At 43.5% G+C, this 19,578-nt stretch overlaps 1 protein-coding gene across 2 annotated transcripts in view; it reads left to right on the forward strand.

Annotated features, from left to right (window-relative positions):
• The first annotated feature begins 1,371 nt into the window (after window positions 1–1,371).
• Window positions 1,372–19,578, forward strand: part of ARMC2 (armadillo repeat containing 2) — an 85,968-nt gene continuing 67,761 nt past the window's right edge. Inside the window, exons 1-5 of one of the 2 annotated variants that reach the window (XM_081140241.1) lie at window positions 1,502–1,673; window positions 6,999–7,259; window positions 7,684–7,756; window positions 12,954–13,125; window positions 18,464–18,671. In XM_081140241.1, coding sequence (XP_080996367.1) covers window positions 7,042–7,259; window positions 7,684–7,756; window positions 12,954–13,125; window positions 18,464–18,671 — 671 coding nt within the window. In that variant the 5' untranslated portion in view covers window positions 1,502–1,673; window positions 6,999–7,041. Of the gene's footprint in view, window positions 1,674–6,998; window positions 7,260–7,683; window positions 7,757–12,953; window positions 13,126–18,463; window positions 18,672–19,578 lie in introns of both variants that reach the window. The other variant, XM_081140242.1, reaches the window with a different exon arrangement.

The following is a 19,578-nucleotide window of genomic DNA, read 5'->3' on the forward strand; positions in this document are numbered from 1 at the left end:
AACATTATAATTTTGGAATGAAGCTGTGGTTGAGACTTAGTTACTATATAGGACTATCAGTTTTCTAAAAATGAGCAGAAAATACAAAAACTCTATCCAGTTTTCCATCCAGGGGCAGGAGAAGATAACACTGAATATATTTCAAAATGACAGAGACAAAAATGAAGTTGCATTTTGATCACACTCACAAGTTGTGAATTCAAAATAGTAGTTATGGTTTTATGGTAAATGGGCAAAGGTCCCTTTGCACAATGGAGTCCAGTTGCCAGTAAAAGGGACTTGATGGGGTCATTCACATTGAGTCACTGGAAAAAAGATTTCAACCCTGAAGGACACAAATACTTTGTTTCAGAACCTCAAGTTATCCAATCAAGTAATAAATATTTATTACCTGTTATGTTTGAAATCCTGTTGGGTACTTTGAAGGATACTGACATTTCTTTAGTTCAAGTTAGTATTATGTCCCACCTAGCACAATGCCTTAACACTTAGTATGTGCTCAAAAATATTTTCAATTTAACTATCCTTTACCATATACTTAGCACCAAGGGATGTGACATTTTTCCAATGTTGACAACAACACTTCAGCTGAAAATTCCCCATAATTGTAAAATGTGGTGCAAACCGAATGGAGAGTGCTTGTGGTCTCACTTGTATTTAACACTGCAAAGTGCTGCGGAACGGTGTAATAGGAGAGAACAGAATTTAAACCAGAAATATATTAAGTGGGGTCTTTTTTGCCAATCAACTGTGATGATGCAGTAAAAACAAAAAACGATTGCCCGTGGGAGGCCTAGAATTGAATCTAGACTGTCACTCACTAGACCTGGGGCCCCTATTTTGTCTCTTGTGAGTGGGGATGCCAAGCTGGCTAGCTCAGAGTGGCAGGGATGCTCAACAAGATAATATCCAGTGTCATACCCCTTGTCATCTCTAAAGTGCTGCACAAACTCAAGGACTCGGTCATAGCAACAGTTTCACATTTCGTTGATTGCCACGTGCATAGCGTTTTAGGTCAATTTACTCACTCAGCCTTCGCACCGCAAGACCGGGTTGGGTACCACTCCCTCCGTCCATTTTACGGATCGAGAGGGTAGCAACTAGTTTGACGTAATACAGCGCCTCAGCCTGAAGGGGTAGACCCTCTAACCCCTAAACTCTACGCAGCGGCCCTTCTTATTGTCACTTAATAGAGGCGCTGAAATCTCAAAGGGGCCCAACAAACGTGGTTCTGTAGATCGTAAAGGTAGACACCTTCCCACTCGGGCTGTCCACGCCGAGCCCTCCCCCCATCCCTCCCATGCGGGGACCCTCGCTCGCCCCGCCTCCGGCCCGGCCCAGGCCCCTCCCACACCCACACCCCAGCATGTCTACGCATGCGTGGGTGGGCCTGGCGCGGGTCCAGGGGCCCAGTGCCGCGCGCAGGGGGACCTCCCCGCCCCACTTGCGCCGCCCCGCCCGCCCCGCCCGCCCCGCCTTCTCCATCACCGCGGCCGCAGCTCTGGGGAAACTGGAGAGCGAACTGAAGCTCCGCGGCTGTTCCTGCCTCCAGCGCGAATCGCAGGTGCGTCGGGACGCGCCAGAAGCCGCTTCCCCGCGCCCACCCCCAGCTGGTTCCCCGGCCCGCTCCCCGGATTGCGCAGCAGGGACCCGGCTCCGCAGCAGGCTCCCCGGTAGGTAGTTTGTGTACGGTTGCCATGGAGACGCCGGCGGGCCGGGGGGGGGGCCGGGCGCGCAGGGGACGATGCTGCTGCGCCTGGACCAGGGGAGGGGGGGGCGTTGCTGGGACGGTGGGAGCCGCTCTCCGCGCGGGAGGGAGGCGCGGGCAGTCCCCCCGCGACCCCGTCCTGCGGCCGCCCCCTCTCTGTTTCTGCGCGGGGCGGGCGGGGGAGAGGCGAGGAGAGTGTTCGGGACACTCGCAGGGCTGGGCGCCAGCTCTCTTTACGTCTGTGCGCTGAGCGTTTAGCCGAGTGCGCGGCGGTTAATGGAAACTCGTGAACATTTGTTGAATGCGAGCGTGGTAGCCTAAGGGGCCTTTGTCTAGGCAAACGGTGACCCGGCTAAGGTCACGCTAATTGTACCTGGGCTCTTCTCTGCAACAGATAGAGCCTCTCTAAATACATGTCTGTGTAACAATATACATTAAATATCCATATAATGCCTTTCATCGTTCATTCCCACAAGTATCACAGCAGATATTACATCTCACCCAGATTTGGAACTACTGTAACTTGGTAGAAAAGCAAGTACCACTCTCATTTGTATCCTACTTTATGAAGCTATTAAACCCTGATTAGTTGTTGATTTAGCATAGCTGATATTAAATAAAATACTTAATAAAATTCTTTGTTCATGCCCGGCCTGCGGTGGCTCAGCGGTTGAGCGTCGACTTAGGATCCAGGAGATCCCGTTGGATTCCCGGTCAGGGCACATGCCTGGGTGGCGGGCTGGATCCCCTGTGGGGGCGTGCAGGAGGCAGCCAATCAATGAGGACTCTCATCATTGATATTTCAACTCTCTCTCCTTTCCTCTCTCTGAAATCAATAAAGATATATTTGAAAAAATAAATTATTTGTTCACAAAGGAAAACACTCCTTATTTAAATTTTATAAAAATATATGAAAACACTGAACAAATGTCATTCCTTTTCTTCTGCAATTTATTTTTTAATGCAGTTTTTTATTCATGGGAGAAATTTTTGTTGTATACTTTTATTGCATAGTGCTTGGACAGTAGTAAATGTTTTTTAAGGGCCAGGCACCATGCTAAAGCACTTTATGTGAATTATGTCATTTAATTCTCAAAATAATTCTATTGGTCAATTACTATTGCTGCACATATTTTACAGGTGAGGAAACTGAGGCTTAGAGATGTTAGAAGCCCTACCCTAGGTTACATAGCTGTGGTTTGTCAGAGTATTTAGCCCTTACTCCAGCATCTAAGCCCCTAAGCGCTGCCTCTTTGGATTGCCCATATTAGCACACAAGCAAGTCAGCCTCAGGTAGGGGTCCCGAGTACTTGATTTTCAGGGGAAATAGTATGGAGATGGCCAGTCTTTGACCTGTTGCAAACATCTTGATAGTGGCAGTGCTGCATTTAGCAAGAAGGCTCTGATTCAGGTGACTATTGGCTACAAAGGTGAAGACAGGTCTTCATAATTAGGTATAAACTTATAAATGATGACTTGGGACTTTTCTACCAATCAATAAGAAATATTTTGTTTAAAATGGCCTTCAGTTTTGAATTTCTTACTGCTGATGGCATTCATCTTCTAGAGATTCTGTGGACATCATAAACTCAGGATGCTGACGCAAGACGGAACTTAGCTGCCTTCTTTTTCTTTGAAGTCTGCTTCTCTCCATTTTCTTTTAAAAGGTCCCCTTGCCCTCCTACTCCCTAGGTTTGTGTACCCAGTGTCACCTCTGTCCCTTCCTCTCTCCTTAAATGCCAAATCCTATTGGTTCTTCCGCTCTTGGTGCTCCTCACTGGTTCTCATCTCTCTTCTTCCCTCTATTTCACCTTCACTCCTATATTTAGGGGTTTCGGTAACTCATCCATGTTTATTGAGTCTAACTCCATGTCAGGTGACTCAGCTGATGGCAAGAAAGGAAAGGGGGCTACATTTGATCTCATATGACCACATGGCACCAAGAAGCAGATGCCGTTTGAAATGAAGTCCAAAATGCTTTTCTAGTCCAATGTAACAAATGTCTACAATTAAGGAAGCCATGCAGCCTCTGTCTGGATATTTCCTAGCTCACGTCTGTATTTGAAAATGGAGCCCAGCGATTATATGCAATTATTGACCTTCAGCTGTGCCTCATACGAAGAGCTGGGCCTCTGAGCCTGGTGGGACAACACCAGGTACACAGGCACAGTGGGAGGGGTACTGACAGAGAGCAACTGGGGACCTTGCGGAGTATGGAGGACAGACACCTCACCGAGGCTGTGGGGGTGAGAGGCATGTCCAGGAAAGCTTTCATGAGGACCTCTAAGAGTTTGCTGGGTGATTACCTAAGAACTGCCTGATTTTGTCCTTTCTAGTTTTCCCCCTTCTTTCCATCCTGCCAACGCCTGCCAGATTATATCATGCCTCAAATTCTTTTTATTTTATTATCAGCTTATATTTAATTTATTGACCTGCCATTCAGTTCTCTCCCTGGTCCCACTCCACTCTTCATGTCCAGAGCTCCTCCTATTCAGCACACGCCCGTACATTCTTGGCTCTCGGCTTTGGCTCACTCACTGACTTTGCTGGAAATTCCTTCTCTACTCCAGCCCCAATGTCAGCCAGTTTCACTTGCTCAAATTCAGCCCATTTTTCCAGAACCCAGGTGAAGCGTCACCTCCTCCAAGAAGTCTACCTGACACCTTCTCCCAATCAGAAGTCCCCTCCTCTTTTGTGATCACATGGTGATGGGGTTTTTAAATTGCCCCATCAGTTTGTACCTTGTATTAAAATCATTTGGGTACAAATAGGGCTGGTACACACCAAGAAGGCCACTTCAGTTGTGAAAACACTGTCATGTCTCTATATTGGTGTGTAAATAACTGCAGCTCCAAGGCCTCTGGGTGCCCCACCTTCTCCCACCCCATCTAGCGGGTAATAGTTTGAATATCACCCCTGGGCATATGTCATGGCTTTTTTTTTTTTTTTTTTTTTATTGCTTAAGACTCTGTTCACCTCACAGAATTGCTGTGGGGGTTAAATGAGATGATGTAATTGAGAGTACTTAGTATAGTGCTTGGTATTAAAATAAATGTTTAACTAGCATTAGTGGCCCTTCTTGCCCAAGAGTGAAGATAGTATCTATTCCCATCTGTGTTCCCAGAGATCCAAGCAGAGGGCTTTGCACATAGGAAACAGTTAATCAGTTCTAGTTGAACGGATTTGTTCCAGCTGTCAGGAGAATTTCTGTAAAGTTAAAATTTCTGTGACACTATTGTGTAATACTTTACTATGAAGAGACAAGCTTTAAAACTCTGAGTAATTGTGTTTTTTTAAGTTTGGCAAAAAACATCTATTTAAGAATTTTTAATTTAACAAATAAAGAAAAAATCCCCTCCCTCAAAACCCACTTCTAACTCAGTTCACTTGTGTTATTAAACATTTCCATGTTTGATTTAGCTAATAATATATTAATTCTAATATAATAATAGATTAACTATACAGATCTTACACTATTAAAACAATTCTTCACAATATACCGTTAAAATGAGATTTGGGGGGAAGAGAGAGAAAAGGTGAGAAAGTTGTGTTAGAATTTGTAGTAAAAATTTAGAGACAAAACTTTTTAAGTCCATTATTTGCATTGTTTCCACCACTGTTTGATCAGTCTAAACTCCTGTATGCCCAAATAATTTACAGACTTCCTAGAATATGACGTCAGTAAATGTTCTTGCTTCGTTACTCTATGAAAGAGCATAGTTTTCAATGCAAACTAATACAGTGAGAGAGAACCTTAGTCAGGAGTGATGGTCCATTATTACTATCTAAAGTCCTTTCTCTCATCTTTATTAGGTTTGTCAGAGCACCTCTGGATATTGCCAGACTTATTAGTGACACGTGGGGCCAAGAGAGTCACAAACCTGATTTGGGTTCTGGAAGAAACTGGCTCATTGTACTGAAGCTTCTCTCATTAAGTGGTGTAATTTCTTACTGCAATGGGCCTTTCAAAAACAAACAAACCTGCCCTGGCCAGTGTGGCTCAGTTGGTTGGGCATTGTCATATGCACCAAAAGGTTACTGGTTCGATTCCTGGTCAGGTCACATACCTGGGTTGTGGGCTTCATCCCCATAGGGGGCATCCAAGGGGTAGGCAGGGGGCAGATGATCTATGTTTCTCTCTCTAGGTCCCTCTCCCTCTAAAAATCAATACAAATATTTTTAAAAGAAAACAAAAACTATCATGGCCACTTAAGTTAGATATTGTGCAAATGAATTTATATTATCATCCATCCAAAAATAATCTAGATATATATTTAACACACTTTAAACATATTTTTAGTAATTATCATAGAATATTTTTTAATAAAGAGCCAATCATATCATATATTAGAAGTACAATGTATCAGGCCTGTCATATGTTCTGTTAGTTGTTTTAATTTGCATAGTAATTTTGGAGATCTTGCTTAACTTCTACATTAAAAATTCCTAGAATAGCATTGCTTATCTAGTTTTACCTCAACACCTGGCCTTTGCTTATGAAAGGAATGACATATTGTTTGTAGTTTTCATCATACTCTTCCTCAAAAACTCTTTGGGTGAGGCCTGGGTAGAAATGTTCTGGTTGTCTGTTGTTATGTAACAACTTAATGTATAAAATCATGATATAGTAAATCTTTGTCTAAGAAGTCACCTATTGATTCTACTTATGGAAATGGAGTCTTTTTAGCTTCCTTTGGCATGTCTCCGATTTTTTTCTTTGGCTAGATTATTCTAAAATTGGGCAGCTAAAACATATGAGTAATTTCTAGACCTCTGTCTCCCTAGAGATATAACACTTTCAGGGAATTAGTTTCTTTTTTTTTCTTTAATCGTTTAGTGATTTCACTGAGTCATGATAACTGATGATTTTGCTGAGTCATCATAAGTGATTTCACTGAGTCTTGGTAATCTCTTTTCAAAGCCTAAACCCCAGTTTGATATTGTTTCCAGACCTAACTAGATTAAGATGATCCAGATTGCTAGTGCCCATAACTTTTTGTGGGAGAAAATACAGATGATACAGAAGACTAATCAAAGGAGAAAAGGCCAATCTTGGTGCTAGTCTAGTAGTAATCAGGCCAGTTGGGTCCCACGAAGACTGATTTGGCTGTGTTTCTGTGCCAGAAGTGGAATATGTTCCTGTAAACATCTTGAGGCATGCTGGCCGGGCTATTTATCATTTTTTCAAGTTTAATGTAGAACGATGGTTTAAGCATGTATGATGGGTTTAAGCACTCCTTTCTAAACTACTGGGTGAAAATAGTTGATATTTTGTCCCGTATATTTGTAGGGTGTGGTGTCTAGCCAAAGAACATTTTACTTTAAAAGAAAAGATGCTGTCTCCAAATGATAAAAAGTTAGAGAAGCTGGATCCGTTTTATCGACCTTCAATGGCCAAGCAGAAGACCAGTGCAGAAATCATAAGTGAAGCACGAAATGCATTAAGAACAGTTGGGACCCAAAGACCATTCACACCACAGGAAAACCAAAGAAAGCTATTTGGACTTGCATCTTCAAGGACACCAGAAAATAGACCCCCTTCCTCCTTCAGGTATATGACATTCTCTTGCCTGTACATGTAAGCCACAAGTTGACATTTTCCCTTTGACTTCTGCTAATTATCTCTTGTATCTGTTCAGGATTCCCAAAGATAATTCCAGGCCTTGGGACCAAGAAGTTGGTTTGCAATGGTTAATAGTGGTTGTCATATCTACTTTATAAAAGCAATATGAATAAATCTTTAAAAATCATTATATATATTTCTCCTTTTCATTATTCAATATTTTTAATTCTCCTAAAGGCAATGAAAAGACTTATTAATAAGATGTTTTAAGTACTATAGTTTTTTTAAATTTCTTCTTCCTCAAGACTCATGCATTGAATGCTTTTGTTTTGGGCTAGAGTTAACTAATATATACTAGAAATAAAATAAATGATTCTTCACGAACTAACATTTCTGTTCCGTCTTGTGCTAGCCTCCATGCATCCAATTTTGAGTCTTCTGATTCCAGGCCCATTTCTGGTGCACGTCTCAGCCCACTAGAGCTTGTGAGTACTTTATAATATCACGAGAGCTGTGAAATGGAATTGGTAAAAAATACTTGGAATCAGCACTTATGTATGCTAGGAAAATGATCACATAGACCTAAATGTACTATAATTTAATATGAAAGCAAATTCTTTCATACTTTTTCAAATATAATGTTTAGTATCTGATAAAACATTTCTATTTACCTACAGTTTAATAATAAAGAATTTTAGAAATATAGAGTAATCTGGCAAACAAAATGTTTCACAGTGTATTTTTTTAATTCAAAAAAGTTATGCATATATGTTTTATTTTTAATAGTTATGTACAAGTAAATACATGTACAGAAAGAGTCAAAGCTTTGCTACTAAAACAGCTCCAGCAGGCTCCTGTCCCCATATTCTTCATTCTACCCTCCCCAGTGGCTCTCACTTTAAATTCTTCTGGCACATTTTTTTGTGTGTTTTTTTTTCATCCATATTTCTACATAACACAGCCTCTTGCTGCTCCCTGACTTAGGGGCTTGAGGAATTATCTGATGACTTCCCATTAAGGCAGCTGAAGGTTTAACTCTTTATCTTCCCAGGGCTCCTCACACCACGTTCACCCTTTCTGTCCCCAGTGCTACTCCCAAGGTAGATACGTCATAATTTTGGTTAGGTCCCTTTTCTCTGATCACATAAACCATGTTTGCGGCTGAGCCTTGGACCGGTAATGATTAATGCTGCTACTTCTGCCCTGCACCACTTCTGGTTTTCCCTGGCATTAATCATTGCCTTGCTCTTTTGGTTTTGTATTATTACTATTTCAAACCCAAACTCTTCCCCAGTGCTCTGAATGTCCTTCATATATTCAGGCACATGGGGTATTCCGATGATTCACCTCCTTGGAGAATTTTCCAGCCTCTGTCGTGGACCACTTGCCCTGGGCATCTGGCACGCAGCTGGCTTCTCCCTCCTGTGCTGGGGGTCAGTTTCCTGTAGCCAAGGACCTCCTCTTTCTTGGTGGAGCACTCCCTCCAGTAACTTCTTGAGAAAGGTGTATGGGAAGTAAATTATTTGAGAACTTGAGTGCTTTTTTTTTCCTCTCTCTGGAAGAATGTAGGATTTTTCTTTGTTCCCAGCATTCTGAAATTTTATGGTAATGGGCCTTTGTGTTAGTGCATAATCTCCTGCCCTTCAGCTCTGGGAAATGCCCTTGAATTATTTTTATATGTCTTCCTCTCTTTTTTGTTCTGTTTGATGTTTCTGGAGCTTGTTATTGGGGTGTGGGATCCCCTGGACTGGCACTTTAATTTTCTTGTTTTCTCTATTTTTTTTAGAAGAGATGTTATCTTCCAATCCTTTTATTGAGTTCATTTCTGCTATCATATTTTTAATTTCCAAAAGCTTCCCCCTCCCCTTTAAATTATTATTTTTTATATAGAGCATTCAGTTCTTGTTTCATGGCTGTAGCCTTTTATCTGTATATATTAATGATAGTTTTGATTTTTCAATTGTTTTCTTCTCCCTTTAAAATTTCTGTTGCGTGTGTGTGTCTGCATGTGTGTGTGCGTGCGTGTGTGTGTGTGTGTGTGTGTGTGTGTGTGTGTGTTTGTGGCTTAAACAACAGAAATTTATTTTCTCACAGTTCTGAAGACTGGAAGTCTGAGATGAGGTGGCAGCTGGGTTGATCACTTCTAAGGACTTTCTGCTGACTTGTGAACGGCCACCCTTCCCCATGTCTTCACATGGTCTTTTGTCTGTGTCGCTGCATTCTTCTGTTTGTTTGGGTCTCGTTTTTCATATCAGAGGCTCTCTTCGGACAGCTCATGCTGCTCGCTCGGCTGCCCTTAGTTGAGAGTGGAAGCATGAACCCACAGGTGACACCTACCCACACCACGTTGAGGGGGTGGGGTCTGGCTGGGTGTGTTCATGAAACTCCCCGAGACAGTGCCTGTAGGGCTTTCCTCCTGGGCTACTTAATTTCCTGTGGAAGTATCCGCTGAGCTCTGGCTGGGGTAAAGGCTGGCTCGAACTTCCAGGGGCCTAGAGGAAGAAGGCAGGAATGCCTGCCGCTCAGCAGTTAAAGGCTCCATTAGTGCCCACACTCACTCAAAGTGCCCCGACCCTCACCGGTGCCTGCTGAGCCCCATTCAGAGCCCTGTTTTACCTCTTGAGAGGGCAAACCTCCCATTTACTCCTGGGTTCAGTAGCCTGATTATGAAGAGCCGGGAGGGAAAGAGTTACACAGGCTTGCAGCCAGCCCTTCCTATTTTAGGTACCCCTCCCTTATGCCCCTGATCCTACAAGTACCAGTGACACCAATTCCTAGACTTTTATGGAATCGGAGTGTCAATCAAGCTGCTTCTCAGTTTTTGTTACTGTACATATGTGTGCTTGAGTGTGTTTGTTTTTGGTGGACTATGTGTGTGTGTGTGCGTGTGTTCTGTTGCTTTACAAATGAAATCATAGCAACTTTCTGGGGTGGGGTGTCATAGACTCCCTTTTTCAGCCTCCATGTAGAATAGGGGAGACCCCACCTTCCCTTCTGGTGATCCCCAGGACCCATGCCAGAAATCGGTCAAGGCCCAGGAGGAGAGTCTCGGCCAGCCAGATCCCTTAAATGTTCTAGGAGTTTCGTCTTCTTTGATTAGGTGGTTCTATGAAAATAGTCTTTCAGTCTTCAATAGGCTCTAGCAGTTTTATCAACCAGAATAAATCTTAAATCCTGACTTTCTGGTGTCGCTGATTATACTCAAGTCCCTGGTTAGTGTCATGACACAAAACATGAGGGGGGGAAGGCGCTCAAGTGAAGATTGAAACTTACTTGAAATATTCTCTGAATCCCAAAATGACACGAATTGTGTAAGAAAATCTTTTTTACTGTTTTGCCTCATAAACACCACTTTGCTCCACAAGATGGAAGGCCGTTTGTAGAACCTGGCATGACAGAAATTGATGGCTTGTTTCGTCGTTTTCCCTCGAAGAATTAAAAATGCTTTCCGTGTATCAGTTTATATTTTAAGTAGTACAGTAAGATATATGTTTAAATGGGATCAGTAGTTCAGTAAAGGTCAGCAGTAAACTGGAACTCATTTTTCATTATGCAAACAGTGGCTAAGTTTGCAGGAGAAAAGGAATAGCTTCTATCAGGGAGCAGCTAGGAGCCTTCCTCTTGACACCCAGAGGTAACTCAGCAACTCTCTTTTGGGTAAAATTAGTTTTGCAAAACTGTATTTTCCTTTTTTAATAAGATCTTTTATTTAGTACCCAAATCATTTATACCAGTGAAGACCTTTGTGAAGGAAAACATTTGCCTCATGTTTACTATTATTTGGCAGACTTCTCCATCGTTGTTTCACATTCAAGGTGCCCGCAGAGTGCGCACATCTTGAGATAAGAAAACTTCATATCTACATTCAATATTGAGATTATCCTAATGTATCCAGCCTTCCAGAATTTCACCCAGACCACTTCTTTTACTGTTTTATACTCTTAGCTTTTTTTGTTGCTATTAGCTTTATGGCCCCAGTCACATTCTAATGAATATTTTGCAACACATTAGGGAGAATAAAAAGTAAAGTGATTATTTATGAGACAAACATAGCAGAATTTATACAGACAAATGAATGTTGTCTCCTTCAGAACAGACGTGAATTCTCTGAATTCAGGATCTTTTTCCCGGCAAGGTTGTGTCACAGGCTAAGGCCTTGGCTTTGAGGCTTAAAAGTAACTTGGAACCTAATTTGGTAAATAAAAAGTGAGTCACTCACATAGGGAAGGGAGCTAGCATTTCTTGAGCCTCCATAACAGGAATTGTATAGAGGAATTATATGTCAGTGTCCCTGCAAGAAGGGGACTGCTGCCTCCGTCTGATAGCTGGGCAAGTTCAGAGAAGTAAGTGACCCACCCAAGCTCACATAACTAGTAAGTGGATTCCACTCCAGATCAGGTTGATTCCAAAGTCATTTACTCTTCTTCTATATTATGCTAATTATTTTATTGACCATTTTCCCGTGTTTAGAAGAATGTGTCTCTAAAGTCATAACTAATTTTTTATGTGACTCATGAACCGATTTCAGATGCAATTGAACAAGAGGGTATAAAAAATACGTTGAGTATACCTGAGACTAATATAAAATAATATTGAATGTGAACTGTAATTGAACAGGAAAACAAAAACATAATTTGAAAAGTGTGATCATTATTGAAATAAGCAACTTCCTGCAAGGAGAACTTTAATATAGATGCCAGTGTTGTCTTAATGTATATGAGAAAATGTGTGTTTAAAATTCTGTCATATATGGTAGATGACTTCACCCATTTTTCCAAATGATCTGACTTGAATCTCACACTGGATTTTTAAAAAATTTGTTGATTAACCTGTCGGATTGAGAGTCATGCCTTTTACATGTTATATAAGTGACTTGAGGAACTTGTTCTTTCACAAATAATCATGCTAATGTTGGAGGGAGGAAGGATCAACCCCCAGGCAACGCTCAAGGTGGGAGGTAAAGGCATCCTTGAGGTTCTGGCCCTGGGTCAGAGGCCACTGCCACCTGGAGGTTAGACCAGAGGGTGCTCTGGGTGGCACAGTGCTTGGTGCAGGTATTTTTAAAAGTCTTTAAGGAATTGGAATTTTGCCAGTAATGTTTCTTTTCTAAGGATATCAGCACAGAACTCTGGCAATATGGAAAATAAAACACATTTTTATCATAAGTCCAAGATGACTTCTTGCTCTTATATTTTGTGACTTTGAATTATTTTTTAAAAATTTTATATCATTAAAAAGTAATTCGTGGAGTCCAAAATGTATAATGGTAATATTTATATTCCACACAGCTCTTGACAGACATAGGTGCCTAATAAGTGTTTTCTGAGCTACACTGAACACAAAAATTTGCAAAGCATGTTGAATATACTCTACCAAGTTTTTTAGTCACTTACACAGATATCCATTTGCTAGCATAGGTAAACTGTTTTTGTTTTGTTTTTTTAATATGCTAGGAAGGACAGTAGAGTATTTAATACAATATATTTGACAAAAACAATGAAAGTGCTTTATTTATATAGTATATTAAGTAAGATGGGCCAATGAGACGTAGAGTTCAGGGGCTGGATGAAGCCAGACGGAAAGCCCTGTCTGTGCTCCTCTGGAGTGTCAGGCCAGCCCCAGGGTGCTAGTCCTATCTGAGATACAGAAACTCATGCCATCGTTTAATAAATCTCTTTCCAGAAACCGAAGGCTCCAGCATCTCCCACCACAGAGGAAGGTCCCTGCCTTGCCTTTCCTAAGCCCCCCGCGGACCCCGCAAAGATCAGAAGAAGAAGCAGTGCCCGGGCTCGCTTGTTCAGGGCGGCCTCCCAGGGCACCCTCCTGCCCGACAGGACCCTTCCTCCCGCTGAGCGTAAGGCCAAGTAGCAGTTTTTAAAACTCGGGGGCAGCCACGTCTCTGAATTTGCACACAAAAGCTATTTTTATATAATTTTTTCAAACCCCGCATGATTTTTACATTAACTAAGACTTAGTTGATATTGTGCAAAAGGCTGGGTAAGAAATATTGTTCATATATTTTTCTGGGTGTTTAAAAAGAATACCTAAATATCATAGTTTTCAAAAAATGTTACTTGGTAGAAAAATAATATTAGGATAAGTATTTTCTAATGAATGGGTTTATCAATATCAGATAAATGGTTTTCATATAAGAGTTTAAGATGTTAATTTCATTATGAAATGTGAATGGCGAGAAGAAGGCAGCCGTGTAGAAATCTGTGAGCAAGTGCCGCACCGAAGGGGCAGCAAGGCCGAGGTGGGAGCGGGCTCCGGGGTGGAGGACCTGAAGGCCAGTGTGGCTGGAAGGGGGTTCACCCAGGGAAGGTGGAGGGAGCTGAGGCTAAGGGCCGCGCAGGGCCAGGCTGGGGAAATGGCCCGGCCTTTCTTCTGCTTGCAGCGCAGGGCAGGGTTTGAGCAGGGGAGAAACAACCTCCAGCTTCTGTTTCTCAGCGAGAGCTGCACAGTACAACCACCTGAGCAGCTCTCAGATGCTCCGCACCGGGGCCCCCTGTCAGACCAGTTCATCAGAAAGGATTGGTCCCTGCAGGAGCGAAGTCCTCCACAAGGTGAGAGGGGGATCTGGAGGCCAAGGCTGGGGCTGAGGTGAGGCTTAGATAGGAACAGGATCACTTCTTATACACAGGGCGGCAGGGCTGGCGGGAGAGTTACTAAACGGTCGCTCATCAGACGGTTTTGCTTCTGAACCTGAACGCTGCATCCATGCTCAATGCATTTAACTCTTGGTAGCCCACGCTGCAAACCCTGCTGCTCGCTGAGCCATTCATGTCTCTGTGAAGGTGACTGAAGAGGTGGATGTGTCACCCACCAGCCTCATCTTCTGTGCTTCCCACATGGCTTAGCGCCTCCCCTCCTGGGCTGCCTGGCCCTTGGCCACAGCACCCAGTTGTGCTCTGGGAGGTGCCAGGGCGGTGTCATTTCCCAGCACTGAGGCCATCTTCACGCCTCCAAGTGGCACAGTAGTGGCACCAAAGCATGTCTTTGTTGAGATTCTTTCATCTACCGTGCTTGTAGTTACCCTACTTTACCAATTCCACCATCCCTGAGGTCTGTGTCAGCACTCAGAGAGCAATGACAGTAAAAAGTCGTTGTCATTTTAAAAGCGCATGTTACCCAATTAAAACATTTATTTTAGCGCTCTAGCCTTGCAATCATTGTCATTTGCACAGGAGCTCCCTGGGCTTGTCTCAGAGTCCCTGTTGTTTAGAGAAGGTATTCTTTATTGGGTAATTGTAAAGGCAACCATGTGCGTGGGGACGGAGTTGTGTTCCTCCCTTTGGTGTGAGGTCACTTGCAGCTGACACTGCAGGGCGAGGGGTGTGGTGACAGGCTTGGAATTTCTGATTTAAGCAAATGAAAAGGGAAGAGGTGTGTGTAGTCATCGTCATAGGACCAGCAGTTTAATTGCTCCGTGTTCTAGCTAGGGTTTTTGGCTGGAGGGGGCAGTGTTGCTAACATCTCCCCTGTTACGCAGTCTCCACACTCTCACCCATCCCTGTCATCTGTGCCGTCACCAAACTTTCCGCAGGCTTCCTAGATGGGCTTTCTAAGTACTTCTTGGGTTCGCATTCCCCTTTCCCACCTCTGCCTCATTGCCTCTCTCACCTTCCAGCCCGCCCGTCGTGCTCCACTCTCACCCTCTGCGGGGGCTGCAAGTAGGTCAACACAAGGACGCTCAGCCCCCGGAGCAGCCAGCAGAGCCTGGGGAAGCCAAGCTCCCAGCCACACATGGCTGTGAGCAGTGGCCTTGTCCCTTTATCGTAATGGACCATGAGAAATCATTTTCTGTGTGTGTCATAGGGGACAAGAGGTCAGGAAGCAAACAAAAATGAGATTACATCATCATCTTGCTAAAAACCCTTCAGAGGGCCCCCTGTGCCTAAAGGAGTGTTTGCCAAACTGAGTTCCAGGGAACTTTCAGCAAAATATTAATAGCTTTTCCTTGGATAAAGGGCTCAGTGCTGAAATAAGTCTGCCTACTTTCCCTCCCTCTTGGAGAGCTGCGATACACATGAGCATATCTAAAGGGTTGGTAAAGCCATCTGGGAAAGAAACCTGTTTGATTTTAACTCAGCCCAGCAATTCACAAATCTACTTGGCGGTGGAATCTGTTTTTTGGGGAACACAGTTTGGGAACACTGACCTAGCACAGAAGTTGGCAAACTTTTTCTGTAAAGGGCCAGAGAGTAAATATTTTAGACCTCGTAGGCCATACAGTCTCTGTGCTACCTACTCAGCTCTGCCATTATAGCAGGAAAGCAACCATAGGCTGATTCATGGCCACTAAAATTTGAATTTCCTATAACTATCATGTTACAAAATATGTTTTTTCTTTTGATTTTTACCCTCAACCATTTAAAAATATAAAAACCATTCTTGGTTTGCAGGCTATACTAAAATGGGAGGCAGGTCAGAGTTGGTAGTAGCTTGCTGACTCCTGGCCTAGGGGTGAAGTCTCTACTCCTTGCAACATGACAGCTGTGATCTGGCCCCAACCTAACTCTCCCTCGCCCGCCCTACCCCACGGCCTGTGCACCAGCAACATGGAACTCGTTGCATTTCCCCACACCTACCCACCCACCCTGCTGTTTCAAGCCTCATGCAGGACCTGCTGTATAATTTGTTGGACCTAGTGCAAAATGAGAATGCGGAGCTCTTTGTTCAAACATTATTCAGAATTTCAAGATGGCAACAGCAAAGCATTAAAGCAGTGTGGGGCCCTTCTCAGCAGGGCCCTGCTCGACCGTCCGGCTTGTAGACACATGAGGCTGGCTGGGACTCAAGGCTTTTTTCCCTTCTTCTCAGAACTCTTTTCTGCCCCTTGTTAACTCTTCAAAATACTTTGCAGGTTCCACCTCCTCTGTGACTCCCTGACCAAATCCCAACCCCTCAGGACTCCCTGTTCACTCTGTCATCCTTACCTGTTCGGACCACTGCACTGCTCTGTACCGCATTTCTCTCTTTACCCATGTCTGCTTCTCTCCCCCCTACTGGATCAGAGACTTCAGTAGGTAAAGAGGTTTTCTCTATTTGTAGCCCGAGAGCCTAAAACAAGGCCTAGTATATAGTAGGTGCTAAAGAAATATCTGTGAAGTGGAGCTGTTGCTGCGTGGTAATGCTACTGGTTGTAGAGTCCTTTTGAAGATTACCCCTGATCCATTACAAAGTCAGTACAAAATCAGTACAGTGTGCTGCAGAGGTTCGCCAGGGAGACACAGAGCATTGTTGCTTGTGCTCAGTTTAATGGTGGCACCCCATCAGGAGTAGGAGCGAGCCCCAGGGCCACTCTTCACTGCAGTAGTGACTGCCGAGCTCACCCTAGTAGATTGTGAAGATAAAGGGGCTGCAGCTCCTTCACCTGTGAGTGTGGGTGTGTTTCCCCGTCTAGAACAGTGGCCCCATGAGGGCGGGGACTTCTCATCCATCGCTGGACCACCAGCCCCTGGAGCAGCACCTGGCCCACAGCAGTGGGTGCTGAATAAATATTCAGGGAGTGAATGAGTGAAAGAAACAAGTGCTAAAATATAGGCACAGGCTAAAGATGCTTTGTAACCTACAACAAAATATGTGCTTTGTAATTCAGCAGTAAAAATATTTATGGCAGCATGGTGCTGGGGAGAGAGCCCTGGACCAGCAGTCAGGATTCTTGAGTTCCATTAATGACAGTAACTTCTAGGTTTTGAGTGTGCTAGCACCATGTAAGTCCATATCATTTAGTTCTTACCACATCCCCAAGAGGTGGGGACTATTGAGGAAGGTGAGAGAAAAGTTGAGTGGCCTGCCCAGGTCACACAGCCTATACTTGATCCCAAGTCTGCTGAAACACAAAGCATGTTCTTCCCACTGCCCAGTCTTGCTCTCCTCAGACTTCCTTTGTGACCTCAACCTAGTCACCTAACCTTCTGGGTTCTCAATTTTCTCATCTGAAAAATGAAGATTAGACTAGCCAGGCTCTCGGGTTTCTTTCAGCTTTAAAATTCAGTGTTTTGGAAGCAAGGAGTTTGGTCGGAGTAGACTTGGTTTTGTTGGTGGTTTTTATTGGTTTGTTGGTTCAAGTGCAGTAAAGGAAACCTTGAGTCATTTTGGAAAAGCTTTCAAAATAGTATTTTTCTATATGAAGCTTGTCCCTCCTTCCCCTTTGAAAAAATATTATATCACAGAGTAGAGTAGAGTAGCAGCATCACGGATAAGCTATTCCCGATGTGAATTGCTGATAAAGGAGCAGTGTTGTATTAGGAGCCTAAGGTTTTGCAGTCATAAACAAGGTGGATGTGTCAGTTCAGAGATGGGGCATCTTTTTGCAACTCTGTGTTACTCCCCTTCAGAAAGCCTTATACAGTAGGGTTTCGGTGACTCCTCCGCTCATCACCTAGCAATGGTCTGCTAGCCTCAGCGACCCAGCCCCTGCCCCTCTGATCACCTCTACTCCCCTTGTCCCCGTCACACACTCCACTCCTGCTGTTCCTGGAGCGCGTCAGGCACACTCCTGCCTTCGGGCCTCTGTATCTGTCCCCTGGAAGTACTGTCCCTCGGGGTCTGATGGCCAGGGTCCCTCAACTATGTCCACCCTGTTCAAAATTGCTCCCTGCCCCCATTCCCAGTCCGTTTTACCCTTCTCTACTCTTCTACTTTTGCTTTTTTCCACAGCACTTCCTATCTTGTTTACCTTCTTTATTATGGGGCATTACTTATTGTCCGTTTACGCCTACTCGGATGTAAGCCCTATGAGGTCAGGGGTCTTTGTTTTATCACTCATGCGTCCTAAGTGCCTATGACAGTGCCTGACTCTAGGGAGGTGCTCAATAAATAGTTTTTAAATCGACAATTACTAACATGATCAAATTTAGGAATAGGAGTTATCATTACAGGCCGCAGAGTACATATGTGGACTTAGGTAGCTCATGAACCTACATTTAAGTGGGTGCTGCAGGTAGACTCCCAGCTAATAGAAATAAGACCCTATTCAGTTTTCCCTGCGGAAGTGATGACGCCACGCCTAAAATAGTGGTGAGGTCTTGTGTGTTCAGAGAGGCTTTCTCCATACAGTTCCAGGCTTGATTATAAGTAATATATAATTTTTAAATTGTGTACATTCTTAGGTTGAAAAAATATTGAAAGATGGTGAGTCCTAAAATAAGAAATGCTTTGACAAGACATTTCCTTCATTATTACAGGAAAGAAAACAGTAGAATCCAAAGACACAGTTAGGATGGGGGACTCCATGGTGAAAGCCAATGGGATTTATTTAACAGAATCGAAGGCCGTTGGCCACTTAAAGAGTCATCCACTTCAGCTGACTTACGATGGAGGCTTCAGTGGAATCAAGGAGCAAGAACTGTTCAAAGGGGCAACATCCTTGCCATCCCATCTCAGGAGTGGAGGGTCAGTATTCTTTTCACTTGATTTTCTGGCGAGGGTAACAGTGTCATTTACCGGTTTGCTTTTTATCTTATGTAGATGGTTGGTTCGCATTTTGTCTTTTACATAAATCAAATTTTAAGTTAATGATACATGAGTAGGAAAGACTTCTTCTCACAGCTGAATGGAGCTGATTTTACATCATTCCCCATTGAATCCTTAGGAAAACATTTGCTCACACTGGCCTAAATGCTGCTTTGATAGCACTGTCAGAATGAAGTCTTCGCTTTAGGCCAACCATTCCAGCCTGCCCTGAGTGAGTGACGACTGATCATTCTGTTTGTGTTATTTGGTATTCTTGCCTGGCCTGGAATCTCTTGTAACCTCCCTTTGGGTTAGTTCACTTTTGTTAACTCTACAAAAGAGTAAACACTTAATTTATTTTATTCTCCAGTAGAAACTTGGATTAAAATATTTATTTTGCAAACTAATAGTTAAAGCAGGAGAGTCCTGTGGATTTCTATCTATGACATCCCTCTACTAATCCCTCATAAAATGAATGATTGGTAATTACTTTATTTCATACCATGTTCCTAGATAGGACTTTTTTTTTCACCCTAATTCTCACCAACATCTTCACTCTCCCCTCCCCCCTCCCCCTGCCCTGCACCTATCTGGGAGTCCCTAAGTTCATATTGTGTTCCTAGATAGGGCTTTCCAACGCTTTACCCAGAAAATTGAGGAGCAGGCTTCCTACCATATTCAGGATCTGTGAAGAAATGCTCACCGTATGGATCACATGCATTCCTACCCTGGTGTTTTCCTAAGGTGGCCTTGACTAACTGGGAGCCAGGGTGGGAGCAGGCTCTGTTTTCCAGCCCCAGCCAGGAATGATGCTAAGATAAGCAGAAGGTCTTGGGCTGGACAGGGT

Source organism: Miniopterus schreibersii (genome assembly GCF_964146895.1).
Source record: "Miniopterus schreibersii genome assembly, chromosome: 6".
NCBI classification, from domain to species: Eukaryota; Metazoa; Chordata; class Mammalia; order Chiroptera; family Miniopteridae; genus Miniopterus; species Miniopterus schreibersii.